The sequence below is a fragment of the Microcaecilia unicolor genome, chromosome 2 (genome assembly GCF_901765095.1).
Source record: "Microcaecilia unicolor chromosome 2, aMicUni1.1, whole genome shotgun sequence".
NCBI lineage: Eukaryota > Metazoa > Chordata > Amphibia > Gymnophiona > Siphonopidae > Microcaecilia > Microcaecilia unicolor.
Genome location: NC_044032.1, coordinates 167,243,046 through 167,269,529, shown reverse-complemented (window position 1 = coordinate 167,269,529; position 26,484 = coordinate 167,243,046). Strand labels below are relative to the sequence as shown.

Sequence of the window (26,484 nt, the reverse complement as noted above, 5' to 3'; positions counted from 1 at the left end):
GAAGCCATCCAACTCACCATGTCTCTGCCCCGCCCTCGAGGGCGGAACACAGAGAGTAAAGGGATCCATAAAGGCACCCCTACCAACTGGCAACCCCCTCCAACAAACAACGACCCAGGCAGGGGGAGTGTTTCCGTACTCCTCCCCTTGCCTAGAAATCGCTACAGACTGCTGGCAAACTCCCCAACCACACGACCACAAAAGCCACCCGCAACCCCCCCCCCCCCTCCACACACACACACAAACACATACACACACAAACACACACACACAAACACACACACGCACAAACACACACACACACACGCACAAACACACGCACACACGCAAACACACACACACACGCAAACACGCAAACACACACACACACGCAAACACACACACACACGCAAACACACACACACACGCAAACACACGCAAACACACACACGCAAACACACACACGCAAACACACACACACACGCAAACACACGCAAACACACACACGCAAACACACACACATGCAAACACACACATACAAACACATACATACAAACACACACAAACACACGCAAACACACAGACACAAACACACACACACGCAAACACACACACACAAACAGCCTCGACGGTGCACCTCTAAGTGCCCCCCCCCCGCCGCATCGCCACAACAACCCGAGCAACGGGGCATCAGAAAGACCCTACCCCCCTTCCCTCCTCGCTGCATCACCCAACCCCTCCCCCGCCGCTTCACCAAGCCCCCCCCCACATCAACCGCCTCGCCACCCACGACCGCTAATACAAACTCTGTCCGGCGGCTGCTGCTGCTTCTATTCAGCAGCAGCAGCCCGTACATAAAGAAAACAAACAAACAAAAAAACAACCTCCTAAAACGCACCTCCGTGGAGAACCATCTCACATTGGCTGACGTCTCTGCAGCCGCTCCTCCTCTCCCCTCAACGTCAGTGCCCCTGCCGGAAGACCCCGGAGAAACGCCGAGACGTCAGAGGGGAGAGGAGGAGCGCATGCTGAGACTTCAGCCAATGTGAGATGCTCCTCAATGGAGGTGTGTTTTAGGAGGATTTTTTTTTTTTTTTTTATGTACGGGCTGCTGCTGCTGAATAGCAGAAGCAGCAGCCGCTGGACACAGTTTGTATTAGCGGTTGCGGGTGGCGAGGGGGTTGATGAGGGGGGGAGGGGCTTGGTGATGTGCCACGGTGGGGGGGTCGGGTGATGCGCGAAGGGGGGGACAAGGGGCTTTCTTTGGGTGCTGCGCCGGCTGGGGAGGGTCACTGCACATGGGTGGCTGCAGGGGGCGTAGGGAACAGGGAGATAGGGATGGGGCTCCACATACCACATGGGTGCCTGCAAGGGGGACAGGGGATACAGGACGGACACTGCAGGGCAGGCAGGGGGACAGAAGGGTTGGTGGTCATCAGGGGGGACAGGTGGGTCGATGGACATGGCTGGCCACAGGGGAGGAACAGAGAAAAAGGAGAGGAGTGTCCTCAGACATGGGTGGCTGTACAGGAGAGGAGGGTCGCTGGACATGGGTAGCTGCAGGGGGGGCAGGGGGACAGAAGGGATGCTGAAGGTGGGGGGGCTGAGACCACATGGATGGCTGCAGGGGGGACAGGGGAGAGAGGAGGGACGCTGCACATGCGTGCCTGCAGGGGGACAGGAGGGATGCTGAGGGGGGGCCTGAGACCAGATGGGTGGTTGTAGGGGGAGCAGGGGAGACAGGAAGGACGCAGCAGGGGGAGAGGAAGGTTGATGGGCATGGGTGGCTGCAGGGGGATGCTGGACATGGGTGGCTGCAGGGGGAACACAGGGAGAGGAGGGTCGCTGCACATGCCTGGCTGCAAGGGGGCAGGGGAGAGGGAGGGGGTGAGGGGGTTCCTCACACCACACACGCAGTCACTCATTCTCTGTCTGCCACATACACTCTCACTCACACACTCACTGTCTTTGTCCCTCTCTCTCACACAGTGTCACATAGAAACACAAACACTGTCTCTCACACACTCTCTCTCTCGCACAAACACATGCACTCTGTCTCTCTCTCTCTTACATTCTCTCTGACACACACGCTGCATCTCTCACACACGCTCTTTTTGAAACATACACTCCAAGGAAAACCTTGCTAGAGCCCGTTTCATTTCTAACAGAAACGGGCCTTTTTTACTAGTAAATAAATAATTATCTGTCTTTCTCCTCCATCCCAAACCGTCTAGTATTACCTTGCCCCCCATATTCTGCATTGCTCCATTTCTCCTCCCCCCCCTATATTCTGTATTGCTTCATCTCTTCCCCTACCACTATGTTCTGCATTGCTCTGTCTCAACCCCACCCCATGTTTCCTGCTTTACCCTAGCTTTCCTCTCCCCCTCCAGTTAGCTCATTTACTTTGTCTCCTGCTCCTATGCTGGGCCTGCTGCTTCTCTGGGTCTGAATGGCAGCTGCAACGTCAGCAGCAAGCAAAAGGCAGGCGTGGGGTCATGTTTAGATTGGATTAGATTGGGGGGAGTAGAGGATACAGTGAAATTCATTCCTGCCTGTTATCTTTTTTTTTTTTTTTACATTTGTACCCTGCGCTTTCCCACTCATAGCAGGCTCAATGCGGCTTACATGGGGCAATGGAGGGTTAAGTGACTTGCCCAGAGTCACAAGGAGCTGCCTGTGCCTGAAGTGGGAATCAAACTCAGTTCCTCAGTTCCCCAGGACCAAAGTCCACCACCCTAACCACTAGGCCACTCCTCCACTCTTCCTTTCCTTGAATCCTTTTAGGCCAGTCCAGATGAATGTGTTGTCTCCCCACCAACATATGGTGATAGAAATATTGAACACTTTCTCTGACATCACCGATATAAGGGCTGTGTAGTCTGGAAATCTTCAGCATGTCAATGTCAAAGCAACCCAATGCAACAAAATAAATCACCAATGTAAAGAACGATTCAAACTTCAATACCCCATAAAGAGCCACTGCACTACAGTTTAACTTTTAACAATCAAAAAACTTTGCACAACAGGCTGAAGCTGGGACAGCAAACAATTCTGCACACTCCAAGTCTTAAGTCCCAGATGGGTCCTGGGGTCTGATCTAGCAGAATTCAAGGAAAGAAAATTAACATATGAATTTCACCTCTCTTTTCATGCTGCTAGATTAGTTCAGACAGATGAGATGTACAAAGGTTCTGTATGTCATGGCCTTCTGAACAACAGCTTTTGCCAAAGGCTGCCTCACCCCCGGCCAAGACATCAATCTTGTAATGTGTTACAAAAGAATGAAGCAACAACTATGTTGCCACTCTTCAGATATTGTCTGGAGCAACCACCTGGTCTTCAGCCTGTGTGGAATGGGCCTTAAGACCTAGCAGCGCCATATTTCGAAGGATATAGGCAGTCTCGATAGCTGCCTTAATCCATCACACAATGGGATATTAGGAGGCTGCCTGCCCTCGGTGCAGACCCTGAAACTGTATGAACAGTATATCAGAGTTCTAAAAGGAATTTATCACAAAAACATATTGCAGGAGCACCCAGAAAACTGAGTTTATGTAGTTTCTGGGAAGCTTTTCCCTAGTCCCCCACCGAAAAGGCAAGTGATACCACCTGATTCACATGAAATGGGTAAACCACCTTAGGCAAGAAGGATAGGTATTATGGAGAGACACCACCTCCTCTGCAAAGCTCAAATATGGGTCTCTATAATAGTAGGCCTGTAACTCTGACACGCTGGGCAAAATAGTAACCAAGACCACCACCTTCAAAGTGATATCCTACAGGACGTTTGCTTCATAGACTCGAATGGTTGGCCCGCCAGGGAATTGGGTACTAAATTAAGGTTCCTGTTGTGACAAGTCCACCCAGAGCAAGGCCAGAATGTGTTCGACACCACAGGAACTGCGTGACATCAGGGAAAGCCTCTAAAGGAAAAAGATGAACCTTGCCCTGGAGGCAAAAGAGCCACCATTTGAACCCTCAAATAGCCAATCTCTGATCCTGAACACGCTGTGAGAAGTCCACAGTGGAGATTAAATCCACTTGCTATGGGGAGAGGTCACATTCCTTGCACTTCCCATCAAACACATCACACCTGCATGTAAACATAGGATATGGAGAATTTGTACCCTCAACATCGTGACAGAGGGACAGTAACCCTTGCACTATAAGCGCAGCCTCTCAAGGACAAAAGAATTTCAGTGACCACTGGGCCCTGGTTCAGCAGCCCCTGACCCCAGGAGACAGATGACGTCCACATGCCAGAGTTGACAAGGCCAGTCTCGAACCACTAGGATTACAAGAAATGGCTGACTTAGCTACCATCTGAAGACCTTTGCCAATTAGATACTAGGGAGGAAACACCTAGAGGGACTCCCACTGCGACCATGGTTGCACAAGAGCATTGATTCTGGCTGAGCTGGCTTTTGTGTGTGACTGAAGAATAGAGAACTTTTGGAATTCCACCACGTCATCAGATCACAGCATGGCAGGCACCACCAGGCTCTGGAAGGTTGTGAGAACTCCCACTCCCCTGGGTCCAGTGTATTTCTTCTGCGACGGTCCATCTGCTTATTGACTGCCCCATGATTTGCACCTGCTGAGAACGCTAAGATGTTCCTCCACCCAGTTACATGACCAGCTGACCTCCAACACTAGGGGTTCCTCCTTTCCAGTTGACAAACCACTGCCATGGCATTGTCAGACATGACCCAGCCCACCGTTTCTCATTTACTAGTGGAAAGAAGTATTATGGCACTAAGCAGACCTCATCTTCAATTGGTTGATGGTCCATCTCAACTTTGACCAGGACCAGAGACCCTGAATGGGTTGACCAAGGCAGTGGGCTCCCACATAGAACTGCTGGCATCTGTCGTCAACACCACCTAACTAGGAAAGTCCAGGGAACTCCTTTGAGAAAGTTGTGTGGCTAATCCCACTAGAGGAGGCTCTTCTGAAGTACCCCAGGCAGGAGAAGCCTCAATTTGAAATCCTGGAAGCAGGGAGCCCACCAGCGCCCTCTGAAGCGACACCAGGATTACTGATTCCACACCTGTTCTGAAATTTGCCTCTGAGTCAGCTCAAATGAACCAATGGTCCAGGTAAGGATGCACTTGGATCCCCTGCTTGCAGAGGCGCACTATCACCATGACCATGGTGAAGGCACAAGGCACTGTGGCTAGCCCAAAGGGCAACAGCCTAAATTGAAAATGCCAGCCAAGAACACAGAATTGTAGGAAGCGACTTGAGATGTGCAAATAGGCTTCCATGAAGTCCAGAAAAGTCAAGGACTCTCTCAGCCTGACCTTACGACACAGAAGAACTCTCAGGCAGGCACTAACCCCTTTTAAGTCCAAGATTGACCAAAAGGAGTTGCCCTTGACGACAAAATAAAAAGCATCATCCCAGCCCTTCCCCTTGAAAGGGGATGAGCTCCCCTGCCTTTAGGTGAAGCAACCTTTGAAGAGTGGAAAGCACAGCCTCCTTTATAAAGGGTGTGCTTAAGCCTTATATACAGATTGAACAGAGTGAAATGCAGCCCCTTTCACTCTGTGCTGTTTTGTGGGACTCGGGGGGGGGGGGGGGGGGCATTGGGAAGGACCCGGTGGCTCTGGACGTTTTCCTGTGCCATGTTATTCAGGTATGGCATCAGGTTCTTAGGCATCTATATGGGTCCTCCTTGGAGCTCTTGGTTGCAACCAATTACTTATTTGTTGGAGGAAGGAGGGTGCGCTAGGTGTCACCCTTATCTGCTGGGGTGGGTGAATCGAGGGTTAATATTTGTTTACAAACTGTATGATGAAGGCCTCTTGTGGACTTTTGCTAATTTAAGTTGGCAGTTTGGTCTTCCTCAGGTGGATTTTTATTTATACTTAAGGGTTCACCATTGCCTGCAATCTTTTCCCATGAGGGTTCTTGTGGGTATGCCATGGTGCCCCCGGAAGCTAGTGGCTTCAGTCTTTTGTCTTGAGGGGTCTGATCTCTAGCTTGTGTAAACATTTGTAGGGTCAAGATTTTAAGACGTTAGGTTATATGTTTCAGTGGGAAAAGGAAATGGGGTTAGTTTGGGAGGACTCTCTGGGTGCGAAGTTTGGGAATTGTGCATATTTTTGGACATTTAATGTGCTTATCAACAAATGATGGTATTAACAGTGTTTATTTCTGAGCTGTCTTTGTTCAATTTGTACCCTGATGATTTGGCTTTTCCTATGTTACTGGTACTGTGTTTATATGCGGCTAGATACGCTACAGCAGTGGGAAAAGTCAAATTTGCCCCTTTTGACCACTAGATGGTACCAGAGACTGCAATATGTTGCTCTGATGGAATACCTGACAGTTCTTCCTAGAGAAAGCTTTTTACCAGCTTGGACTGTTTCATTCTTATAGTTTGGACAGATTGTAGGGGTTCACCTCTGTACAGGTATTTTTCCCCTTTCATTGTTTGCTTTTCAAATTGCTCAATAAAATGTTTAAAGTTTAAAAGGAAACAGTAAGCTGCTGGAAATGGAAGCCAGAATGTTTATGGGGGTTGAAAACACTTTCAATTTTCACTTCAGGCAAGGGACCTTTTTCTGGTTTTTGGAGCAACTTTCCATCTCATCACACACAGCAGAAATATCAAGTTCATCAGACCAGAATATATACATGCTGACATATGAAAGTGAGTAGAAGGACTGAACATGAACCTCCTGGTACTTGTGGGGAATGATACAACAAATTTGCAAAGCAAGGAAAAAAAAACAAAAACAAAACCCCTATTCTAAGACCAGTACACAAGTGAAAACAATTGGCAAAAACAAATACAGATTTAGATTTATTTTCTTCTAGTCTGCCCTTATCCAAGTGGATTACATTTAAACATCCATAAAAAAAACATTCAGCAAAAACAAAACACAAAATCAAACAGGTTACAAATACAAGAATCAATCAAAGCAGAAAAAAAGCCTTAAACAAAAGGATGAGCTGTTTCCGAAATGCAGGACTACTGGCTTTACACTGGAGTTGCAATAGTAAATTGTTCCATTCAATTGGACCACGGATGGAAAAAATGACCAGATTTGTAAGCTCCAAATGTATGTGTTGCAAAGCACAAACCATGATCGCAATGATCGTGGCGGTATATACTACTGCAATGCAGTTTTCAAGTAAACAGCTGCACCCTGATACATGGCCTGATGAGCCAGAAGCAGCAATTTATACAATATCCTCCACTGTACCAGCATTCATTTCAAGCATTTCAAACAAGGAGAGAGGTGCTCAAAACGGGAGACTCCCATTAATAATCGAACTGCTGAGTTCATTACTATTTGAAGCACTTGAACAGAATATTTTGGCAGCCCAAGATATACGTTACAATAATCAAGACTGCTAAATATCATAAACTGTATTACCAGTTTAAGATCATATCAAGATAAAACAGACTTCAAGCGAGACAACATTCTGAGTTTGAAGAATAAAGAACAAACCAATGTTTGGTTATATTTAAAGGTCGAATCCAACAGAACCCCCAAATTTTTAATTTGCTTAACAATCTTAATTGGCACACATATTAATACCATTCCCTCTAGTAACTCAATAGGATCCAAAACAATCCACATTATGTTTGTTTTAGCTACATTTATTTGCATCCGATTTTTGTTTAAGGAAGTCCATCACTGCCTCAAAAATTGAGTGCAACTGAGATAGCACATCATTATCAATCACAGATATAGGCACAAAAATTGTATATCATCAGCATAAGTCCTATAGGAGACTCCTAGGGATAACAACAAAATACACAATGGCTGGAGATATACATTAAACAAAGCAGGTGATAATACTGAGCCTTGAGGCACTCCACTCGACATTTGATGTTCAGATGACAACCCTCATCAATTGATGTTCAGATGACAACCCCGTGCCAATACAAACTACTTGCTTTCCTATTATGCAAAAATGAACAAGGCCACAGGCACCAAGATGCTGCAATAAAATACCATGGCCTATTGTACCAAAAGCTGCTCAAAGAGGCAAAAAAATAACATTAATGTCTATCTAAACCTATTCTTCTCTCATCCACAAAAGAAGCCAACAAAGTCTCCGTGCTGTATCATTTGTGGAAACCAAATTGAAAGTCATCCAAGAGGATCCTGTTCCTGCAAGAAACTGTCAAATTGATTGTAAATGACAACTCCAAAATTGTAGCCAAAACTGGCAAAACAGAAATTGGTCTATAATTAGATCTTCCACACCCACTTCGGCATTCTTAATAATAGGATGTAATGTCACTAATTTTAATTCAGAAAGACAATGCCCTTCCTCCAACAAACTATTTCTACTAATTCAGGTACCACAAAAGCTGACATATTTAAGAATGCCAGGACAGCACACGCCCATCACTGACCCTGTAGGGTGGCAACGAGCCAAATATTTACTAATCTCCAAAACACCAATTTCAGTAAGTTCCTCCCACTTAATCCCTCTGTCATCCTGCAGGTCATCTACAGATACCTCTCCAGAAAACCTAGAAACAATCTGTGATACCTTCCATTTACAAAAACCCATGTGCTCCTTCAGAGAAAATGGCGACAGTGCTTTAACAGTAGCTGATATGTGTGTCAAACTATGTACTAAATGATATAGCTCTCTAGGGTGATTAATTGCTCCCAGAATGCACTTTTTAAAATAAATCTCATATTCATTCCGCATCACAATAGTATAGTCTAGTAACTTCACCACATAATTGTCTCTTAAATCATTATCTTTCGTTTTATTCCATAGTCTCTCAACCAGTCTGAATTCTCTTCTCACCTGCTTCATCCCAGTTGACAACAAAGATAGATTTAATACCTTCTTTTTTCTGAAAAATCTGCTTCGGTGCTACCACACCAAGAGCTACCTCTAACATGGAATTCCAGTGTGAAACCATATTTTCCAGGTGGACAGAAGAATATCTCCTAACCTGGGAGCCAATTCTGAGACTAATAAATCCCTATCTACCCATGGGCGACTACAATGCTAGGAAGTGCTATGACTTGTATCTGCCTTGAATATTGGTAAAGAAAACAACAATATTGCATGATCAGTCCACCCCAACATACGTACAGCCACCATGTTATTCCTGACCCATACTGATGGCACAAAAATCAGATCAAGAATGTGTCCTGCACGATGGGTAGCATCTTTTACAATCTGTTCTAACTGAAGGGCAGACATCACATCCAAAATCTGAACACAGTTACTTTAGAAACCACAAGCAGATCAAAACCTGACAAAGGAAAAATTAATAAGATGTGAGCCTAAAGCAGAAGATGGGAGTTTCATAAATGTAGCAAAAGGCAGCAGACTACGGGCCCTGTTTACTAAGCGTGCTGTAGGTACGCTAGCATTTTTAGTGCGCGCTAATTCTAAAGACACCATATATTCTTATGGGAGTATCTAGCATTAGCGTGCACTAAAAATGCTAGTGCACCTTAGTAAACAGGGCCCTACATGTACTAAATGTAGCTAAAGGCAGCACAAAGCAAGCATTGGGAAAATTGATAAAACATAATTGAAGATTTCTGTAGCAAACAACTGGGAACAGTTACACATCAACACTGGGTGCAACATACTGGACATCAGAATGCCTAAATGCAGAAAGATACAATACGTTTATACACTTTTGCAGTGGATAAGCTGTGCTAACATGTTTATGTTTTTATTTTTTATTATTGTGTATTTATTGTATGCTTGAGTTTTACGCAACTTGTATTGATGCTTTATGAGGATCAAGAGTAATCAAGACTGAATGAATATACACCATTAAAGTGTAATTTAGGTATCATTAAACTTTCACTAAACACTACTTTACCTTTTTACTTAAGTTCTCAAAAATATACATTATGCATACTGACTAAAATAAGATACCGTGGCAAAGGTGTAAATTCACTGATGATTCCTTCAGCACCAAGAGTTATTCCCTGAACTATGAATGTGCTTCCCATTCCTTTCCAAAGAGCTCTTGGACCCTGCAATTTCAAAGATTCCAATATAAATTAATATTTATATACAGTTGATATAAAAATATATACTGTACTTCAGTACATACACAATTCAAATGCTCGAAAACCCACCACCGTAACTAATATTGAAAAAAATCCTCAAACTATAAAAACAAAGGAAACAAAGGCATTTAATATCCACAGTACTCAATGTTCTTAAAATGCATAGAAAATTCTAATTCTCTACTAAAACAAGCTTCAAATGGAGATGGCGAATATACTTACCTGTAGCAGATATTCTCTGAGGACAGCAGGTTTCATATTCTCAAAAGTGGGTGACGCAGATTGGCGTCGCCTGGTCTGGCATTTTGCCAAAGCTAAAAAAGAGAGGCTTTGTGGAGCAGGAGCTGCGCTCCACCACACATGTACAAGTGCCTTCCCGCCCATCACAAGAATGCGGTCTCCTCAGTTTAACAGTAAAGCAAAAAAACAAAGTAAAAATAACCAAGGAGGCAACTGCAAGGGGAGGTGGGAGGGACTGTGAGAATACGAAGCCTGCTGTCCTCAGAGAATACCTACTACAGGTAAGAATCTTCGTTTTCTCTGAGTACAAGCAGGCTGCTATCTTCTTACAAGTGGGGAATCCCTAGCATCCATGCTCACCAAAAACAAACGTTGGTCAATTGGGCCTCACAACGGCAAAGACATAACACAGATTAACCTAAAACTATATACAATTTGAATGAGTGCACAGCTTGGAACCAAATAAAATGGGCCTACAAGGGTGGATTTGGATTGTAGACAAACAGATTCTGCAACACCGTCTGGCCAAACCGACTGTCATGTTGGGAATCCTGCTCAAGGCAGTAGTGAGATGTGAATGTGTGGACTGAAGAAAACGTTGCAGCCTTGCAAATTTATTCAACGGAGGCTGACCTCAAGTGGGCTACTGATGCAGCCATGGTTCCGACAATATGAGCTGTGACATGACCCTCCAAGGCCAGCCCAGTCTGGGCATAAGTAAAGGAAATGCAATCTGCCAGCCAAACTGAAATGGTGCGTTTCCTGATGGCGACCCCCATCCTGTTGGGATCAAAAGAAATTGGGTGAACTGTATGTGGGTCCTTGTCCGCTCCATGTAGTAGGCCAATGCTCTCTTGCAATCCAAGGTGTGCAAGCTGCTTTCGCCAGGATGGGTACAAGGTCAGGGAAAGAATGTTAGCAAGCCAATCAAACTCAGACACCAACTTCGGCAGAAACTTAGGGTGTGTGCGGAGGACTACTTTGTTGTGATGAAATTTAGTATAAGATGCATCTACTACTAAGGCCTGAAGCTCACTGACCCTACGAGCTAAAGTAACAACCCCCAAGAAAACAACCTTACAGGTCAAATACTTCAAATAGCAGGAATTCAGTGGCTCAAAAGGAGCTTTCATCAGCTGGGTGAGAACAATGTTGAGATCCCATGATACTGGTGGAGGTTTGACATGGGGCTTTGATAGAAGAAGTAAACCTCTCAGGAATCGAACTAGAGGCTGTCCAGAGGTGGGCTTACCTTCTACATGCTGATGATGAGCACTAATTGCACTAAGGTTAACCTTAAGGGGTTGGTCTTGAGACCAGACTCTGAAAAATGTAGGGTATTCAAGCAGGGTCTGTGTAGGGCAAACAAAGGGATCTAGAGCCTTGCGCTCACACCAGATGGCATACCTCCTCCATTTAAAAGAGTAACACCTTAATGGAACCTTTCCCTGGAAGTCAGCAAGACTCAGAAGACACCCTCCGAAAGACCCAAGGAAGCAAATTCTAGGTTCTCAACATCCAAGCTGTGAGAGCCAGAGACTGGAGGTTGGGATGTAGAAGCGACCCCTCATTCTGTGTGATGAGGGTCACCACGGTTCTTCAGAGAATAATTCCAGAAGAAGAGGGAACCATATCTGCCGTGGCCAGTATGGTGCGATCAGAATCATGGTTCCGCAGTCTTGCTCGAGTTTCAACAAGTTTTTTCCACTAGAGGTATCGGAGGATACACATATAGAAGACCTGTCCCTCAATTGAGGAGGAAGGCATCTGACACTAGTCTGCCACGGGCCTGAAGCATGGAACAGAACTGAGAAATCTTGTGGTTAATCTGAGTAGCAAAAAGGTCCACCAAGGTGGTGCTCCACACTCGAAGATCTTGCAGGCTATGCCCATATTGAGAGACCACTTGTGCGGTTGCATGAACCTGCTCAGCCTGTCGGCCAGGGTATTATTTGCGCCCACCAGGTAAGAGGCTCGAAGGTACATGTCGTGTTTGTAAGCCCAATGCCACATCCAGACGGCCCTCCTGACACAGAAGCGTGATCCAGTGCCCCCCCCCCCCCCCCGCTTGTTGATGTAATACACTGCAACCTGATTGTCTGTCTGAATGAGAACAAGTTGAAGAGACAGCCGATCTCTGAAAGCCTTTATAGTGTTCCAGATCGCCCAGAGCTCCTGGAGGTTAATCTGAAGATTTGTTTCCTGGGAGGACAAGCTCCTTGACTGTTAAGTCCATCTACATGAGCACCCCATCCCAAAAGAGATGCATCCGTCGTCAGCACTTTTTGTGGTTGAGGAATTTGGAATGGAAGTCCCAGAGTCAAATTGGATCAAATGGTCCACCACTGAAGAAAGCGTACAAGCTCTGTGGACACCTGAATGACATCTTCTAGACTGCCCGTGACTTGAAACCACTGAGAAGCCAGAGTCCTTGAGCTGATCTCATGTGAAGATGTGTCATGGGAGCAACGTACACTATGGAAGCCATGTGACCCAACAATCTCAACATCTGCTGAGCTGTGACTAACTGAGAGGCACGAACCTTGGACTTTGGCGAAAAAAGAGTGTCCACTCTCTTCTCCGGGAGGTAGGCTCGAACCCTCTGTGTGTCGAGCAGGGCTCCTATGAACTAGAATTGCTGGACAGGGTGTAGATGGGACTTGGGGTACTTTAAAATGAACCCTGGTGCTCTAGCACCTGAATAGTCATCCGCATGGACTTCCGAGCACCGTCCTCTGAGGTGCTCTTCACCAGCCAATCTTCGAGATACAAGAACACATGGACTCCCAGTCTGCACAGAGATGCTGCAACTACTACTAGACACTTGGTGAAGCCCCTTGGAGCTGACGAGAAGCCAAAAGGCAACATGCGATACTGAAAGTGATGTGTTCCCAGCTGAAATCGAAGATACTTCTGGTGGGCTGGAAATATCGGGATGTGAGTAAATGCATTCTTTAAGTCTAGAGAGCATAACTAATCGTTTTTCTGAATCACTGGGAGAAAGGTGCCCGCAGAAACCATCCTGAACTTTTCTCAGACTAGAAATTTGTTCAGAGCCCTTAGGTCTAGGATGGAATGCATCCCCTGTCTTCTTCTGCACAAGGGAGTACCTGGAATAGAATCCCTGCCTTTCTTCCCCTGGTGGAATGGGTTCGACCACACGAGCCTTTAGAAGGGTGGAGAGTTCCTCTGCAAGTACTTGCCTGTGCTGAGAGTTGAATGAATGAGCTCTTGGTGGGCAATTTGGAGGTTTGAGATGCCAATTGAGGGCATATCCAAGACGGACTATTTGAAGAACCCACCATTTGGAGGTTATAAGAGGTCACCTTTGGTGAAAAAATTTTAGCCTCTCCCCAACTGGCAAGTCGTCTGGGACGGACACTTTTACTGCGGCTATGCTCTGCTGGAGCATATAAAAAAGTTTATCCCTTGCTTCGACTGGACAGCAGAAGTCCTTAGGCACACGCTGTTGATGTGACAATGCACTTTGGGGATGCTTGGGTAGGCTGGCAAGCCAAAGCAGTGTACCTATGACTACAATAGTAGTAGGAACCGCTCCTTGGCTTGCCAAAAACCCTCCTATTTGAGGAGATGGATGCAGAAAGCACTCAGCAGGAGAAAGAAGAGATTGTATCAGTATGATTCTTGATTTGGTCAGCAACCTCATCATTCTCTCTAAAAGGGTATATTCCTGGCAAGAAGCATCCGCCAACCTCTGCTGAACAGAATGTTCCAAGTCAGAAACACACAGCCATGACAGTCTGTGCATTGCTATACCTTGAGATCCTGGGATGACACATCAAGTGTGTGCCGCTGGCAAAAACTTTCAACATGCTCTCTGCTGCTTGACCAACTGGCGAAAAGGTTCTGCCTGATCCGAAGGAGTGAATTCACCAAGTCCAACAGCTGTCGCACTGAGTTTTGCAAGTAGACGCTTGTGAAGAGCTGGTAGGATTGTATACAGGAGATGAGGATTGAAGCCTGGTACATCTTCCTCCCAAAAGAATCCAGGGTTCTAGATTTTCTGCCTAGAGGCACCCAGGCATAGTCTCTATTACTCCTGGCTCTTTTGAGAGCAGATTCCACCACCATGGAATTGTGAGGCAACTGAGGCATATCAAAACCAGATGTACCGTGGATCCGGTACTGGGTGTCAATCTTCTTGGGCATAACATGGACTGACAGAGGGGACTCCCAGTTCTTGATGAGGACTTCCTTGAGTACCTTGTGGAGAGGTGCAGTCACAGCATTCTTTGGAGGAGATGTATAGTTCAGGGCCTTGAGCATCTTAGCCCTGGGCTCATCCTCCACTTCCAAAGGAAAAGAAATAGCCTCAGCCATTTCCTTAACAAAAGATGGAAATGAAAGGTTCTCCGGCAAAGACCGTCTCCTTTCAGGTGGCAAGGAGGGTTCAGAAGGAACCCCATAAGACTCATCTGAGGAAAAGTATCTGGGATCCTCCTCTGAATCCCATGAGCGCTCTTTCTCAGTGTCAGACAGCTTCTCCCTATGGGACTGCAGAGACTGAACCTGCCTCGGTGCCAAGGAACTATGTCCTCGAGAGTGGCGTTGAGAAGTCGACTCCTGTCTCGACTCCGGCAAAGCTGCCTCCACTGAAATTGAAGGGGTGTCGGCTTGGGTGGCAGTCGACACGGGGGCTGCAAGCGGCACTGGCGTCAGAGGTTGATCCACAGGCTGAGGGCCAGACAGGGCCACAACAGGAGGTAGGGTAGGCAGAAGCCCCCCCCCCCCCCCCCCCCCGGTACTGATGCACACAATTGCATAAGGCCATCCAGCAGCTCAGGGAGCAACACTCAGATGCATCCAGGAAAAGCTGGGGTGCTGACTGAGGCGCAGGTTGCAGAACTGCTGGGTCGATGCGGGCGCAGGATCTCGGCTGCATGGAGACAGGCTCATTGGCACCTCCTGTATAAAGGAGATCCTCTCCGTGCCGATACTTCTCAGTTGCTGAATCCTTTGATGCCCTGAAGCTCCTGGCACCACGTGACAAGGGTGACCGATGGCAATGCTTCTCTGCCTTCACCCGAAGTGTGTTACCAAGGCTCCTCGGTACCAACAAGGATGACGTCAAACGTCACCTCAGGGTAGGGTCCGACGATAGACTGTCTCAGATGCCTGCTCCCAGTGTCTAAGGGTCTAGAAGCAGCCATATTTACCGATGCTTCCGATACTGGTGCGATGCTAAACGTCGCTGCCAACGCCTCCGACTTCGATACTGATGTCGAGGAACTGGACGGCTCCAAAAATCCTGTCTTGTTGAGCCACTCAGGAAACCTGGGTCCTCTTCTTTATATGAAGACAGAGAACACAGTTAGCAGGGCTATGGTCGGGCCCAAGACACTGCAGACAGTAGGAATGAGCGTTTTTTTCTGAGATAGTCTGACTGCACCAGGTACAGCGCTTGAAGCCACTGAGAATCTTCATGGACATGGACAGAAAAACTTTGTTGGCTGAATTAAACGATTTGATGGTGCCTGAAAAAGGGGCAAGGCACGAAAAAAATAAAGGGAAAGACCTGATCGAAGTCAGGGCCTAAAAACGGCCCGATGACAGAAAGATAAGATAGCAACCCCGGGCAAAAGAAAACTAAGGAAAATAAAAGGACGGGTTTGAAAGAGGCCCAAGTAAAGGAGCCACACTAGAAAAATAGGATGAGTGAGGAGAGGACCACCTTCTCCACACATGGAAAAAAGATAACTGAGGAGACTGTGTTCACGCAACAGACAGGAAGGCACTCATGTAGCTAGCAGTCCACAAAGGTATATTTTTTAGCTTTGGCAAAATTCTGGACCAGGCAACACAGATCTGCATAACCCACTTGTGAGAAGATAAAAGCCTGCTTGTCCTCAGAGAACTTATAATAGTAACAGTGAAAATCATATTGTGGCAACTGTCAACATGTTTTGCATATTTTCATTAAAAATGGTTGAGGGCAGGGGCGGATTGACCATTGGAACAATAGGGAAGTGCCCAAGAGACCTCATACTAGGGGGCCCACTCTCCCCTAGCTTCCATATAATTTAACCACTTTTGATAGATAGTTAGGGGCACATGGCCCTTACTGCCCAAGGGTCCAGAACACTGTCAAGTCTGCCCCTGGTTGAGGGAGAACAGGAATTAATCATTAGGAAAGAGAAAGGAAGAGCTACTATATTGTTTCTAAGCTCTCTATTTCTTCCTGAATCTTGCACCAGCACCTCCTCAAACTCAATATTGTCCAAAATCAAATTTATTCCGCCCTTCTCCAAGAATTAATATCATCTTAGTTTCTCAAACACATGGCATTCTTTTATCTCACATTCAGATCCTGGCTAATTCCTGCTACTTCTTCCTCAACACTAAAATTGTTTCTTTCCACTTCATGCCAACTGCTAAAACACTTATCTATGGCCCTCATTGATGTCTGCTCTGGAACCTTCTCCTCAATATAAGAACAGAAGAGCCATAATGGGTCAGACCAATAGTCCATCTAGCCTAGTATCTTGTTTTCCAAACAGTGGCCAAGCCAGGTCACAAGTACCTGGCAGAAATCCAAATAGTGGCCCCACTCATCTTTCTTCACTGCAATAAACCTAGGATGCTGCTGCTGCAAGAATCAGTTTCAAGTCTCAACAATGTGACACCTTTCCTCTTCTTGAATCCCTCCACTGGCCCATCTCTTTTCAAAATACAAGGTATGCAGTTCCAAAATATTTATATGCTTATTGGACAATAACTATAGAAAAGGCAACAAACTGAATATGTAGGTATTTGCCCACATACATGTTTTGTATCATATGTACTAAGCAGTTTGGGGATTTTATAAAGAATATTCCACGTCAAATACATGTGTTTAAATGCAGAAAAGTATAAGAAATGTCTTACCTGATCATATTTTTTTTTTTAGTCAGCAACAGTGTTCTGAACCAATGGGTGTTATCCCTTTCTACCAGCAGGTGGAGATAGAGAAAAGTGAATTCTGACAGGGATATCAACTCCACTGCTCTGAACCAATGGGATGTACCGAAGCAGATCTGATGGGTGGGGGAAGACAAGGCCCCTCCGAATGACAATTCTGCCGAAGTCCAAGCAGGCTCTGGCAAGCACACCCGATTTGTAGTGCTTAGCAAAGGAATGAAGTGACAACAAAGTCACCGCTCTGCAGATCTCCTCAGGGAATACCACCTGGAACTCCACCCAGGAAATGGACTTCGACCTAAAAGAGTGGGCTTAGAGCCCCTCAGGCACCAGATGATTCCTGCTAATGTGAGTGGACTCAATAGCCACCATAATGCACCTCACAATGGAGGCCCTCGAGTCCTTGGCTCTTCCAAGAGCCATGGAAAAATGCAGCGATGGTCCAAGACATAAAACTTATTTATCTCCTTGAGGTACCTAACAGAGTCCTCCGGATGTAAAGCTTGTAAAGTCTCTGATCCTCCGGTGATGATCCCTGAACCACAAAGGAGGGCAAACAATGATTCACATGGAACAGAAATGCCACCTTCAGAAGAAAAGGATAATAAGTGCAGAAGGATATGAAATCCTCCAAAGATTGAGACAAGTACATGGGATCTCTAAGGGAGTGAAAGGGAGAGTAGATAGCATGGATGGGCAGACTGGATAGGCCATATGATCTTTATCTATCTAAATTATTCTCTGTTTTCTATGTTTCTCCGAGAAGGAGAGCTGGGGATCCCAACATGACAGGGCCTGCAATTCTGAAACCCTTCTAGCAGAGGTGATAACCACCAAAAATACTGTCTTGAGGGTAAGATTCTTAATGGAAGCCAAGCGAAGGGGCTTGAACGAAGCCTTGGACAGCTCTCGGAGGACCAGATTGAGGTCCCAAGAAGGAAAGAAAGGACAAAGGGGGGGGGGGGGGGGGGGGGGCATCTACCCCTGAGAGGGCAGGTCCGTCTGGCAACTGAAAAGGCACTCCATCTTTGCATTGGATGTCAAAAGTCAAACTAAGAAGGCTTCCAGCAGTCCATAATGAGCTGAGAAGCCTAAAGCCCCAGTTCTCAATCTCCTAGATCCAGGACAGCGCGATTGGAAAGTCCACCCGCACATTGCCCACAATATGGACTGCTGAGAAAGCCTGCAGATGCGTCTCATAAGACCACAAGAACAGAAGCGTTGCCATACTGGAACAGACCAAGATTTTATGCTGCTTATTCTAGAAATAAACAGTGGATTTTCCCAAGTCCATCTTGACGGCTTATGGACTTTTCTATTAAGAAATTATCCAAACCTTTTTTAAACCCTGCTAACTGCTTTTAAGACATTATCTGGCAACAAATTCCACGATTTAATTACACATTGAATGAAGAAGTATTTCCTCCAGTGTGTTTTAAATTTACTACTTAGTAGCTTCACTGCATGCCCCCTAATCCTAGTATTTTTGGAAAGAGTAAACGAGAAATTCACCTTTACCCGGTTCTACTCCACTCAGTATTTTACATATCCCTATCATATCTCCTCTCTTCTCCAAGTTGAAGAGCCCTAGTCACTTTAGTCTTTCCTCACAGGGAAGTCGTCCCATCCCCTTTATCATTTTCATCACCCTTTTCTAATTCCATTATATCTTTTTTTGTGATGTGGTGACGAGTTGCACACAGTATTCGAGGTGCAGTCGCACCATACAGCAATACAAATGCATTATAAAATTTTAACTTTTGTTTTCCATTCCTTTCCTAATAATTCCTAACATTCTATTTGCTTTCTTAGCTGTCGCTGCACACTAAGCAAAGGGTTTCAACATATCATCAACAGTAACACCTAGAATCCTTTTCCTGAGCGGAGACTCCTAATGTGGAACCTTGCATCATGTAACTATAGTTTGGGTTCCTCTTTCCCAAACCCATCACTTTGCACTTGCTCACATTAAACGTCCTCTGCCATTTGGACGCCCAGTCTCCCAGTCTCATAAGGTCCTCTTGTAATTTTTCACAATCCTCTTGTGATTTAACAACTTTGATCAACTGTGTCATCAGCAAATTTAATTATCTCACTAGTTACTCCCATCTTTAGATATGGTAAAAAGCATTGGTCCCAGCACAAAACCCTGGAGAACTCCACTATATGTTAAAAAGCAGCAGTCCCAGCATACAACCCTGGAGAACCCCACCATCTACCCTTCTCCATTGAGAATACTGACTATTTAACCCTACTCTATGTTTTCTATCTTTTAACCAGTGTTTAATCCACATAGGACACTACCTCCTATCTCACGACTTTCTAATTTTCACAGGAGTCTTTCAGGAGGTACGTTCTCAAATGCCTTTTGAAAATCTAGATACACAATACTGACTAGCTCAGCTTTATCCACATGTTTATTCACCCCTTCAAAAGATATGTAGTAGATTGGTGAAGAAAGATCTCCCTTGACAAAATCCATGTTGGCACAATGCTTATGTATATACTCTGTAATTTTGCCCTTTAAAATCGTCTCTACCATTTTGCCCGGCACCAACGTCAGGCTCACCAGGTCTATAATTGCCAAGCTAACCTCTGAAACCCCTTTTAAAAATTGGTGTTACATTGGCCACCCTCCAATCTTCCGGGACAATGCTTGATTTTAAAGATAAATTACACATTACTAATAATAGCTGTGCAAGTGGAGTGGAGGAGAGGAGAGTGGAGGAGTGGCCTAGTGGTTAGAGCACCAGTCTTGCAATCCTGAGGTGGCTGGTTCAAATCCCATTGCTGCTCCTTGTGATCTTGGCCAAGTCACTTAACCCTCCATTGGCTCAGGTACAAACTTAGATTGTGAGCCCTCCTGGGAGAGAGAAATATCCAGAGTACCTGAATGTAACTCACCTTGAGCTACTACTGAAAAAGGTGTGAGCAAAATCTAAATAAATAAATAAAGTTCTATCATGGAGGGTACACCATCCGGTCCAGGCAATCTGTGCTACTCTTCAATTTGTCAAATTGCCCCATTACATCTTCTACATTTACAGAGATTTGTTTCAGTTTCTCGTCTCATCAGCACTGAATATTATTTCTGGCACTGGTATCTCTCCCACATCTTCCTGGGTAAAAACCCAAAGCAAAGAATTCATTTAATCTCTCTGCTATGGCCTTATTATTATTTATTGCATTTGTACCCCACATTATCCCACCTTTTTGCAGGCTCAATGTGGCTTACAGAGTGTTATGATGCAGTCATTACATGATCTTAAGTACAGTCGATAATAGGCTGAAGGTAAGTGTTGTGAGAGGTGTTTTTGATGTACCTGAGTAGTTTGAGGAATGATTTATAAGGATGTTTTTAGTAGGCTTTGTTGAAGAGATATGTCTTCAAAGATTTGCGAAAGCTGGTTAGATTGTCTATATTTTTCATGGCCATGGGTAATGCGTTCCAGATCTGTATGCTTTTATACGCAAAAGTAGTAGCGTAAGACTGTTTGTATTTAATTCCTTTACAGCTGGGGAAGTTCAGATTGAGGAATTTGCTGGCCGATCTTTTGGCGTTTCTAGGTGGTAGGTCCACTTATCTTCTCTGAGTGCCTCTTTTACCCCTCGGTCATCTAGCGGTCTCAACTGATTCTTTTACTGGCTTCTTGCTTCTAATCAAGGAAGTTTTTACTAATTTTTTTTTTTTTTTTTTTGGGGGGGGGGGGGGGGGGGAGCTTTAATGCAATCTTCTTTTTAAAGACTCTTTACCTTCCTTATCAGCACTTTGCATTTGACTTGCCATTCCTTATACTGTTTCCTATTATTTCCAGTCAGATCCTTCTTCTATTTTCTGAAGGATTTTCTGTTAGCTGTAATAGCTTTCTTCACCTCACTATTTAGCCATGCTGGCTGTCATTTGGCCTTCCTTCCTACTTTTCTAATACATGGAATATATCTGGCCTGGGCTTCCAGGATGGTATTTTTGAATAGCATCCACACCTGATGTAAATTTTTGATCTCTGCAGCTGCTCCTCTTCAGTTATTTTTTTTTGGCCATTCTCCTCATTTTATCATAGTCTCCTTTTTGAAAGTTAAATTCTAACTTATTGGATGTCCTGTGTGTACTTATTCCAGAGATAATAACAAATCTATTCATGTTAAGATCACTGTTATCAAGTGGCCCCAGCACCATTACCTCCTGTATTAGAACATGCGCTCCACTAATGACTAGGTCTAGAATTGTTCCCCCTCTTGTTCATTCCTGAACCAATGTTACATTTACCCAGTCAATATCGAGGTAATTGAAATCACCCATTATTGTGTTTCCCAGTTTGTTAGCCTCCTTAATTTCTGATAACATTTCTGCATCTGTCTATTCACCCTAGAGGGTGGACAGTGGTACATTCCTATCACTATTCTTTTCCCCTTTTCACACAGAATTTCTATCCATAGGGATTCCAAGATGTGTTTTGTGTCCTGCAGAATTTTTAGTCTATTCAATTCAAGGCCCTCTAAAGTATAATGCTATCCCTCCACCAATTCGATCCACCCTATCACTGTGATATAATTTGCACCCTGGTATGACCGTGTCCCATTGGTTACCTTCCTTCCACCAGGTCTCACAGATATTATATCTATCTTTTCATTCAGTGCTGTATATTTTAACTCTCCCATCTTATTTCTTAGGCTTCTAGCATTTGCATATAGACATTTCAAACAAGGTTTATTGTTCCTATTTACAACCTGCTCAGCAGTTGACAGACATAATTTGCAATCTTGAAAATCTGCTATTTATTAAAAGACACCTGGTCTACTATGGTCTCTATTGCAATATCACTATGGGACAACTTATCTTCCCTGTTTTTGGTGATATCTTTTAAATTTACCTTGTTCTGAACCATGCACTTTTGAGCGACTGTTGGGCTTCCCCCAGTTTCTAGTTTAAAATCTGCTCTATCTCCTTTTTAAACGTGGATGCCGGCAGCCTGGTTCCGCCCTGTTAATGTGGCGCCCATCTTTCCGGAATAGGCTCCCACTTTCCCAGAATGTTGCCCAGTTCCTAACAAATCTAAAACTCTCCTCCATGCACTATCACCTCATCCACGTATTGAGACTCCAGAACTCTGCCTGACTCTTGATTCTTGCACATGGAACAGAGAGCACTTCTGAAAAATGTTACCCTGGAGGTTCTGGATTTGAGCTTTCTACTTGAAGCTTGAATTTAGCTTCCACAGCCTCCCACATTTTTATATGTTATTGGTACCCACGTGTACCAAGACAGCAGGCTCCTCTCCAGCACTGCCTAAAATCTTATCTAGGTACTCTTGATCAGGAGTTGTCCCCTCAAATTTATGGTGATTGGCGGCAAAAAACCCCCAAAAAACTATACATCTCAAACAGCTGATAAAACTGTGGATATTAGGGCCTCTGATGAGGTGTTGTCAGAATTATGGAACAATTTTTCAAATGGTAAGCAAAGACGATATTATAATAATGATACAGTGTCTCTCTCCAATTAGAGTTTTTTATGATCCTTGTTCTTCAGTATCATTTCATTCCTTAACAGATTTTACAACACTGCGTTTGATGAGAATTGTAAACGCATTGTTGCAGGATATCCATTTGTGCAGCTCCCTGAAGCAAGCTACAGTAAAAGTTTTGCTAAAAATTATCTGTTGATGTGACAGTACCTAGTAATTATAAACCGATTTCAGTTTTGCCTTTTTTGGCAAAAGTGACTGAAAAGGAGTTTTTAAAACAATTGATGGAAACCATTTGTTGGATGACCATCAATATGGTTTCAGAAAAAAAAAAAATCACAGCGTGAAATTTCTACCACCATCTATGACAGATGAGTTAAGGATTGGTATGTATCACAATATTTGATATTGTTTAGTTAACATTAGATATGATTGATTGCGCCCTCTTGTTAAGAACTCTCCATGACATGGGTATTTGAGGACAGGTACTGCAATAGTTTGACTGTTAGATAAGAGAAGAAATTCTTTTTCTGATAAGTTTTTGATAAATCGAGGCGTACTGCAGGGCTCGGCTCTATCTGCTCTACTTTTCAACATGTTTATGACATCTAGTTCAATACTCCAAGAGTTGAATGTGTCTTTCAGAAAGTATAATATACAAGTGTATTTTCTTAACATTCTCAATATGTATCAGCCAAGGCAATTTTTACGATCTATGATGGCAAAACAATTATGTCATCTGGTAATTTCAACATATCGCCTTCTTGAGACTTGTACAAGTGTATTTTCAATTGCAGGACCTACTACATGAAATAAGCTTCCAGGGCATTTGAGACTTTGTGGGAACGTCCAACTGTTTAAAAAATACTTGAAAACCCACTGCTTTGTGAAGGCTTTTCTGGAGAGTTTCAGGCTGAACTCAAAAACATTTTTCTTCGATTTGATGGATGCATAGATGGAGGTTGAAATGTAGATTGATGTGGTTCTGTATGTACTGGTTTAAATTATATATGTACGATTGTAACCTGCTTTGGTTAAAGCAGGATATAAACGTAGAAAAATAAATAATAGCTGCTGCATGAGGTCAGCTACCTTCTCATCATGCAGGAAAATGACTTAAGGATCCTCATGTTTGCCAGACACCCAGTTATCTACATGCCTAATTGAACCTCCAACTACAATAGGCATCCTAACCCTTCCCTCCCTGGCAGAAGCCCCTGGAGACATATCATCGGTGCAAGAGGACAGGACACTGCATCCCCTTGAGGGCAGGTGTTGTCTACAGGATCACTTTCTGCCTCTACAGTGATGCTCTCCCTTCAGGAGACCTTTCTCCTCCATTGCAGCACAGAGGATGCCAGAATGCATGTGGAACTTATCTACTACGTCCCTGTAGGCCTCCTCTATAAACCTCTGTCTGCCTCAGCTCCTGCTAGTTTGCTATTATAGCCTCTAGGTCAGACCCGTTCCCTGAGTGCTAGAAGCTCTTTGCAACAAGTATGAGTTCTCATCAACTGGGAAATAATCAAACATACAACACTAAGTGTAAAAGACTGGACAGCCACCATCTTGCTGCTGTACTGTTACCTGCATCTTATTATTGGTGATTTCTTAACTGAGTTGCAAATAGAGTGGAGATGTGTAAACTCAAGTCACCTAAGACTGCAAGTTATATGCTAGACTATGCTAATATTTAGTTTTTATTGTTTTAATGTTAATAGGTTCCCCTCTACAGATCTAAGTAGACTGCATTTCTAAGAGCTAATTACTGGCTGATAGAGATGCCCTAATTAAGTTTATACCCTCTTAAATGGTTCAAGGGCCAGACAGTAGGCCGGGGTGGGCAGGAATTAAAGTCTAAACGGAGGCTTCTTGTGCGCATTAGCTGTGCTTTATATTGGTACTATAGTAACTGTAAGATAGCTCCCTTAAATGCTAGCCTATGGAACTGTAATGGAGACTTTATGAAAAACTATTGCTTAAATTCCTTTGCTAAGCAGAGTAATTTAAAATAAAGTACCTGAGGTTATCTATTTAATTCTACCTTTTTCCAAGTTTAAAAACAATTTCCCAGCAAATTCTGTGAATAAAGAGAGTTTTGGGTCTGTAAAATGTATTGGATATTTTCCTGCCTTATGTCCTGAAGTGTATTTCTCCTATTTGGCCAACAGGTGGTGTTTCTTTGCTGTAAATCTGTTAAAGGAACTGAATGTTCTTTTTCTTTAAACACAAGCAGGAAGCATGCAGCAGTATACTTTTAAATCTTGTTCACTGGGCTCTGACTGGCCCAGGAGCTCATTTTCTTTAGTATGTACTGACCTTTGCCTCCAGTCTTAGCCCAGGAGAGAAGAGACAGATCTCTTTGCTGAGGATCGGTGAAATAAGTATATAGATGTTTAGTTAGTGTTATAATTGATCCATATTTCAGTTACCTGTTATTGTTTGCTGATTGCACTTCTTTTGGTTCACTGTTCAATTTTTTTTAAAGAGAATAAACATAATTGTTTGCTTGTCCTGCCTGTCTGGACTGATAAAGAATCCTGATGGTTAGCGTGTTGGGTCTGTGAGTGTTTTCTGGGAACTCAGGGACCACTAGGAGTGTGGCCTCCGGTAACCTAGAAATCACTGGGGATAATTTGGGAGCGGGAGACTCGCCCAGTGGCAGTTGTGACCCAGTCGTGGGAAGAGTGCGCTAGCGTAGAGCACAAGCAGCAGGTGCAGGTGGACCTGAGCTGTGCTGAGGATAGACCCGCTAAGTGGCCGCAGGGTAACCCTAGGCAGGTGTCTAGGCATTTTGTGACACTTACCAATGAAGCTCTCTCCCTTTCTGGAAGTATTCTCGCAGCATCTCTTCTTCACTGCTTCCAGGGCCACTACCAGACTCCTGGTTCTGCCCTGCTTGTTGATGTACGCCAATAATGTGGCGTTGTCTGACATCACTCTGAACACTTTCCCTTCAAGAACTACTGAAACTTCTGTAGTGCCAGATGGACCATCCAGATCTCCAGGCAGTTGATGGACCAGGATGCCTCCTGGCTTGATCAGGTGCCCTGTGCCACATGCCCAAAATATTGAGCTCCCCAATCGAGGAGACTCACACCCATAGTGACCAGCATCAGCTGAGGAGGATCCAGAGGCACCCCTCTTGAAAGGTTCACCGGTTTGTCCCACCAGATCACACATAGCCTGAATGCTGGGGCCCCCATTTCAAAGGCCAGGTGGAGCTGGTGCTCCACATACTTATCATGGAGCACCCTAAAGGCCAAACCCTTTTGGACAGGTATAGCGGTCACCTTTGTGACCACCAGGGAATCCATCTTCAGGAAGATCCAAAACTTCTCCACCTCCTTAGCAAAGGCAGAGAGACAAGCAAAAGCCCCAGTGACCCCAAGGGGACCATCTAGGGACTCTACCATCATCAAGAAGATAAAGGCCTAGCACGTTTTTCACTCCAAGGCCTATTGGAGTGAAAAACGTGCTAGGGCCCTGAGGGGTCCACTGTAAGAGGTTTAAGCATAATCAATGAAGAGATGAGACAGCTTCTCATGATAAGGGCCGGAACCCATGGGATCACTCCTCCACAGCCTCCTGACAAGAAGGGTCCTTGGAACTGGAGTCAACGGGGGACTTGGGAATCCAACAGGACTTCTCCACTCACTCTGAAGAATTCGGAATCCCCAAAATAACCAGATACATTCTACAGCACTGAGACCCCAACCGATCCCCTTAGGGTCCCCCCCCCCCCCCCCATCAAGAAGATAAGGGTTAGGGGAAGGGCTAGGATTAGTCCTAAGAGGGGGCCTGTATAGGGCCTGCTTAACTATCTGGGTCAAGCTCTGAAGCCAAAAAGCACCAGG

The 26,484-nt window shown here is 44.7% G+C and overlaps 1 protein-coding gene across 1 annotated transcript in view; it reads right to left on the bottom strand.

The window, feature by feature from the left end:
- The window catches only part of SLC25A46 (solute carrier family 25 member 46), a 98,658-nt gene that overhangs the window by 42,805 nt on the left and 29,369 nt on the right, over positions 1-26,484 (bottom strand). The window contains exon 5 of the mRNA XM_030193466.1: positions 9,868-9,968. Coding sequence (XP_030049326.1) covers positions 9,868-9,968 — 101 coding nt within the window. The remainder of the gene's footprint in view (positions 1-9,867; positions 9,969-26,484) is intronic.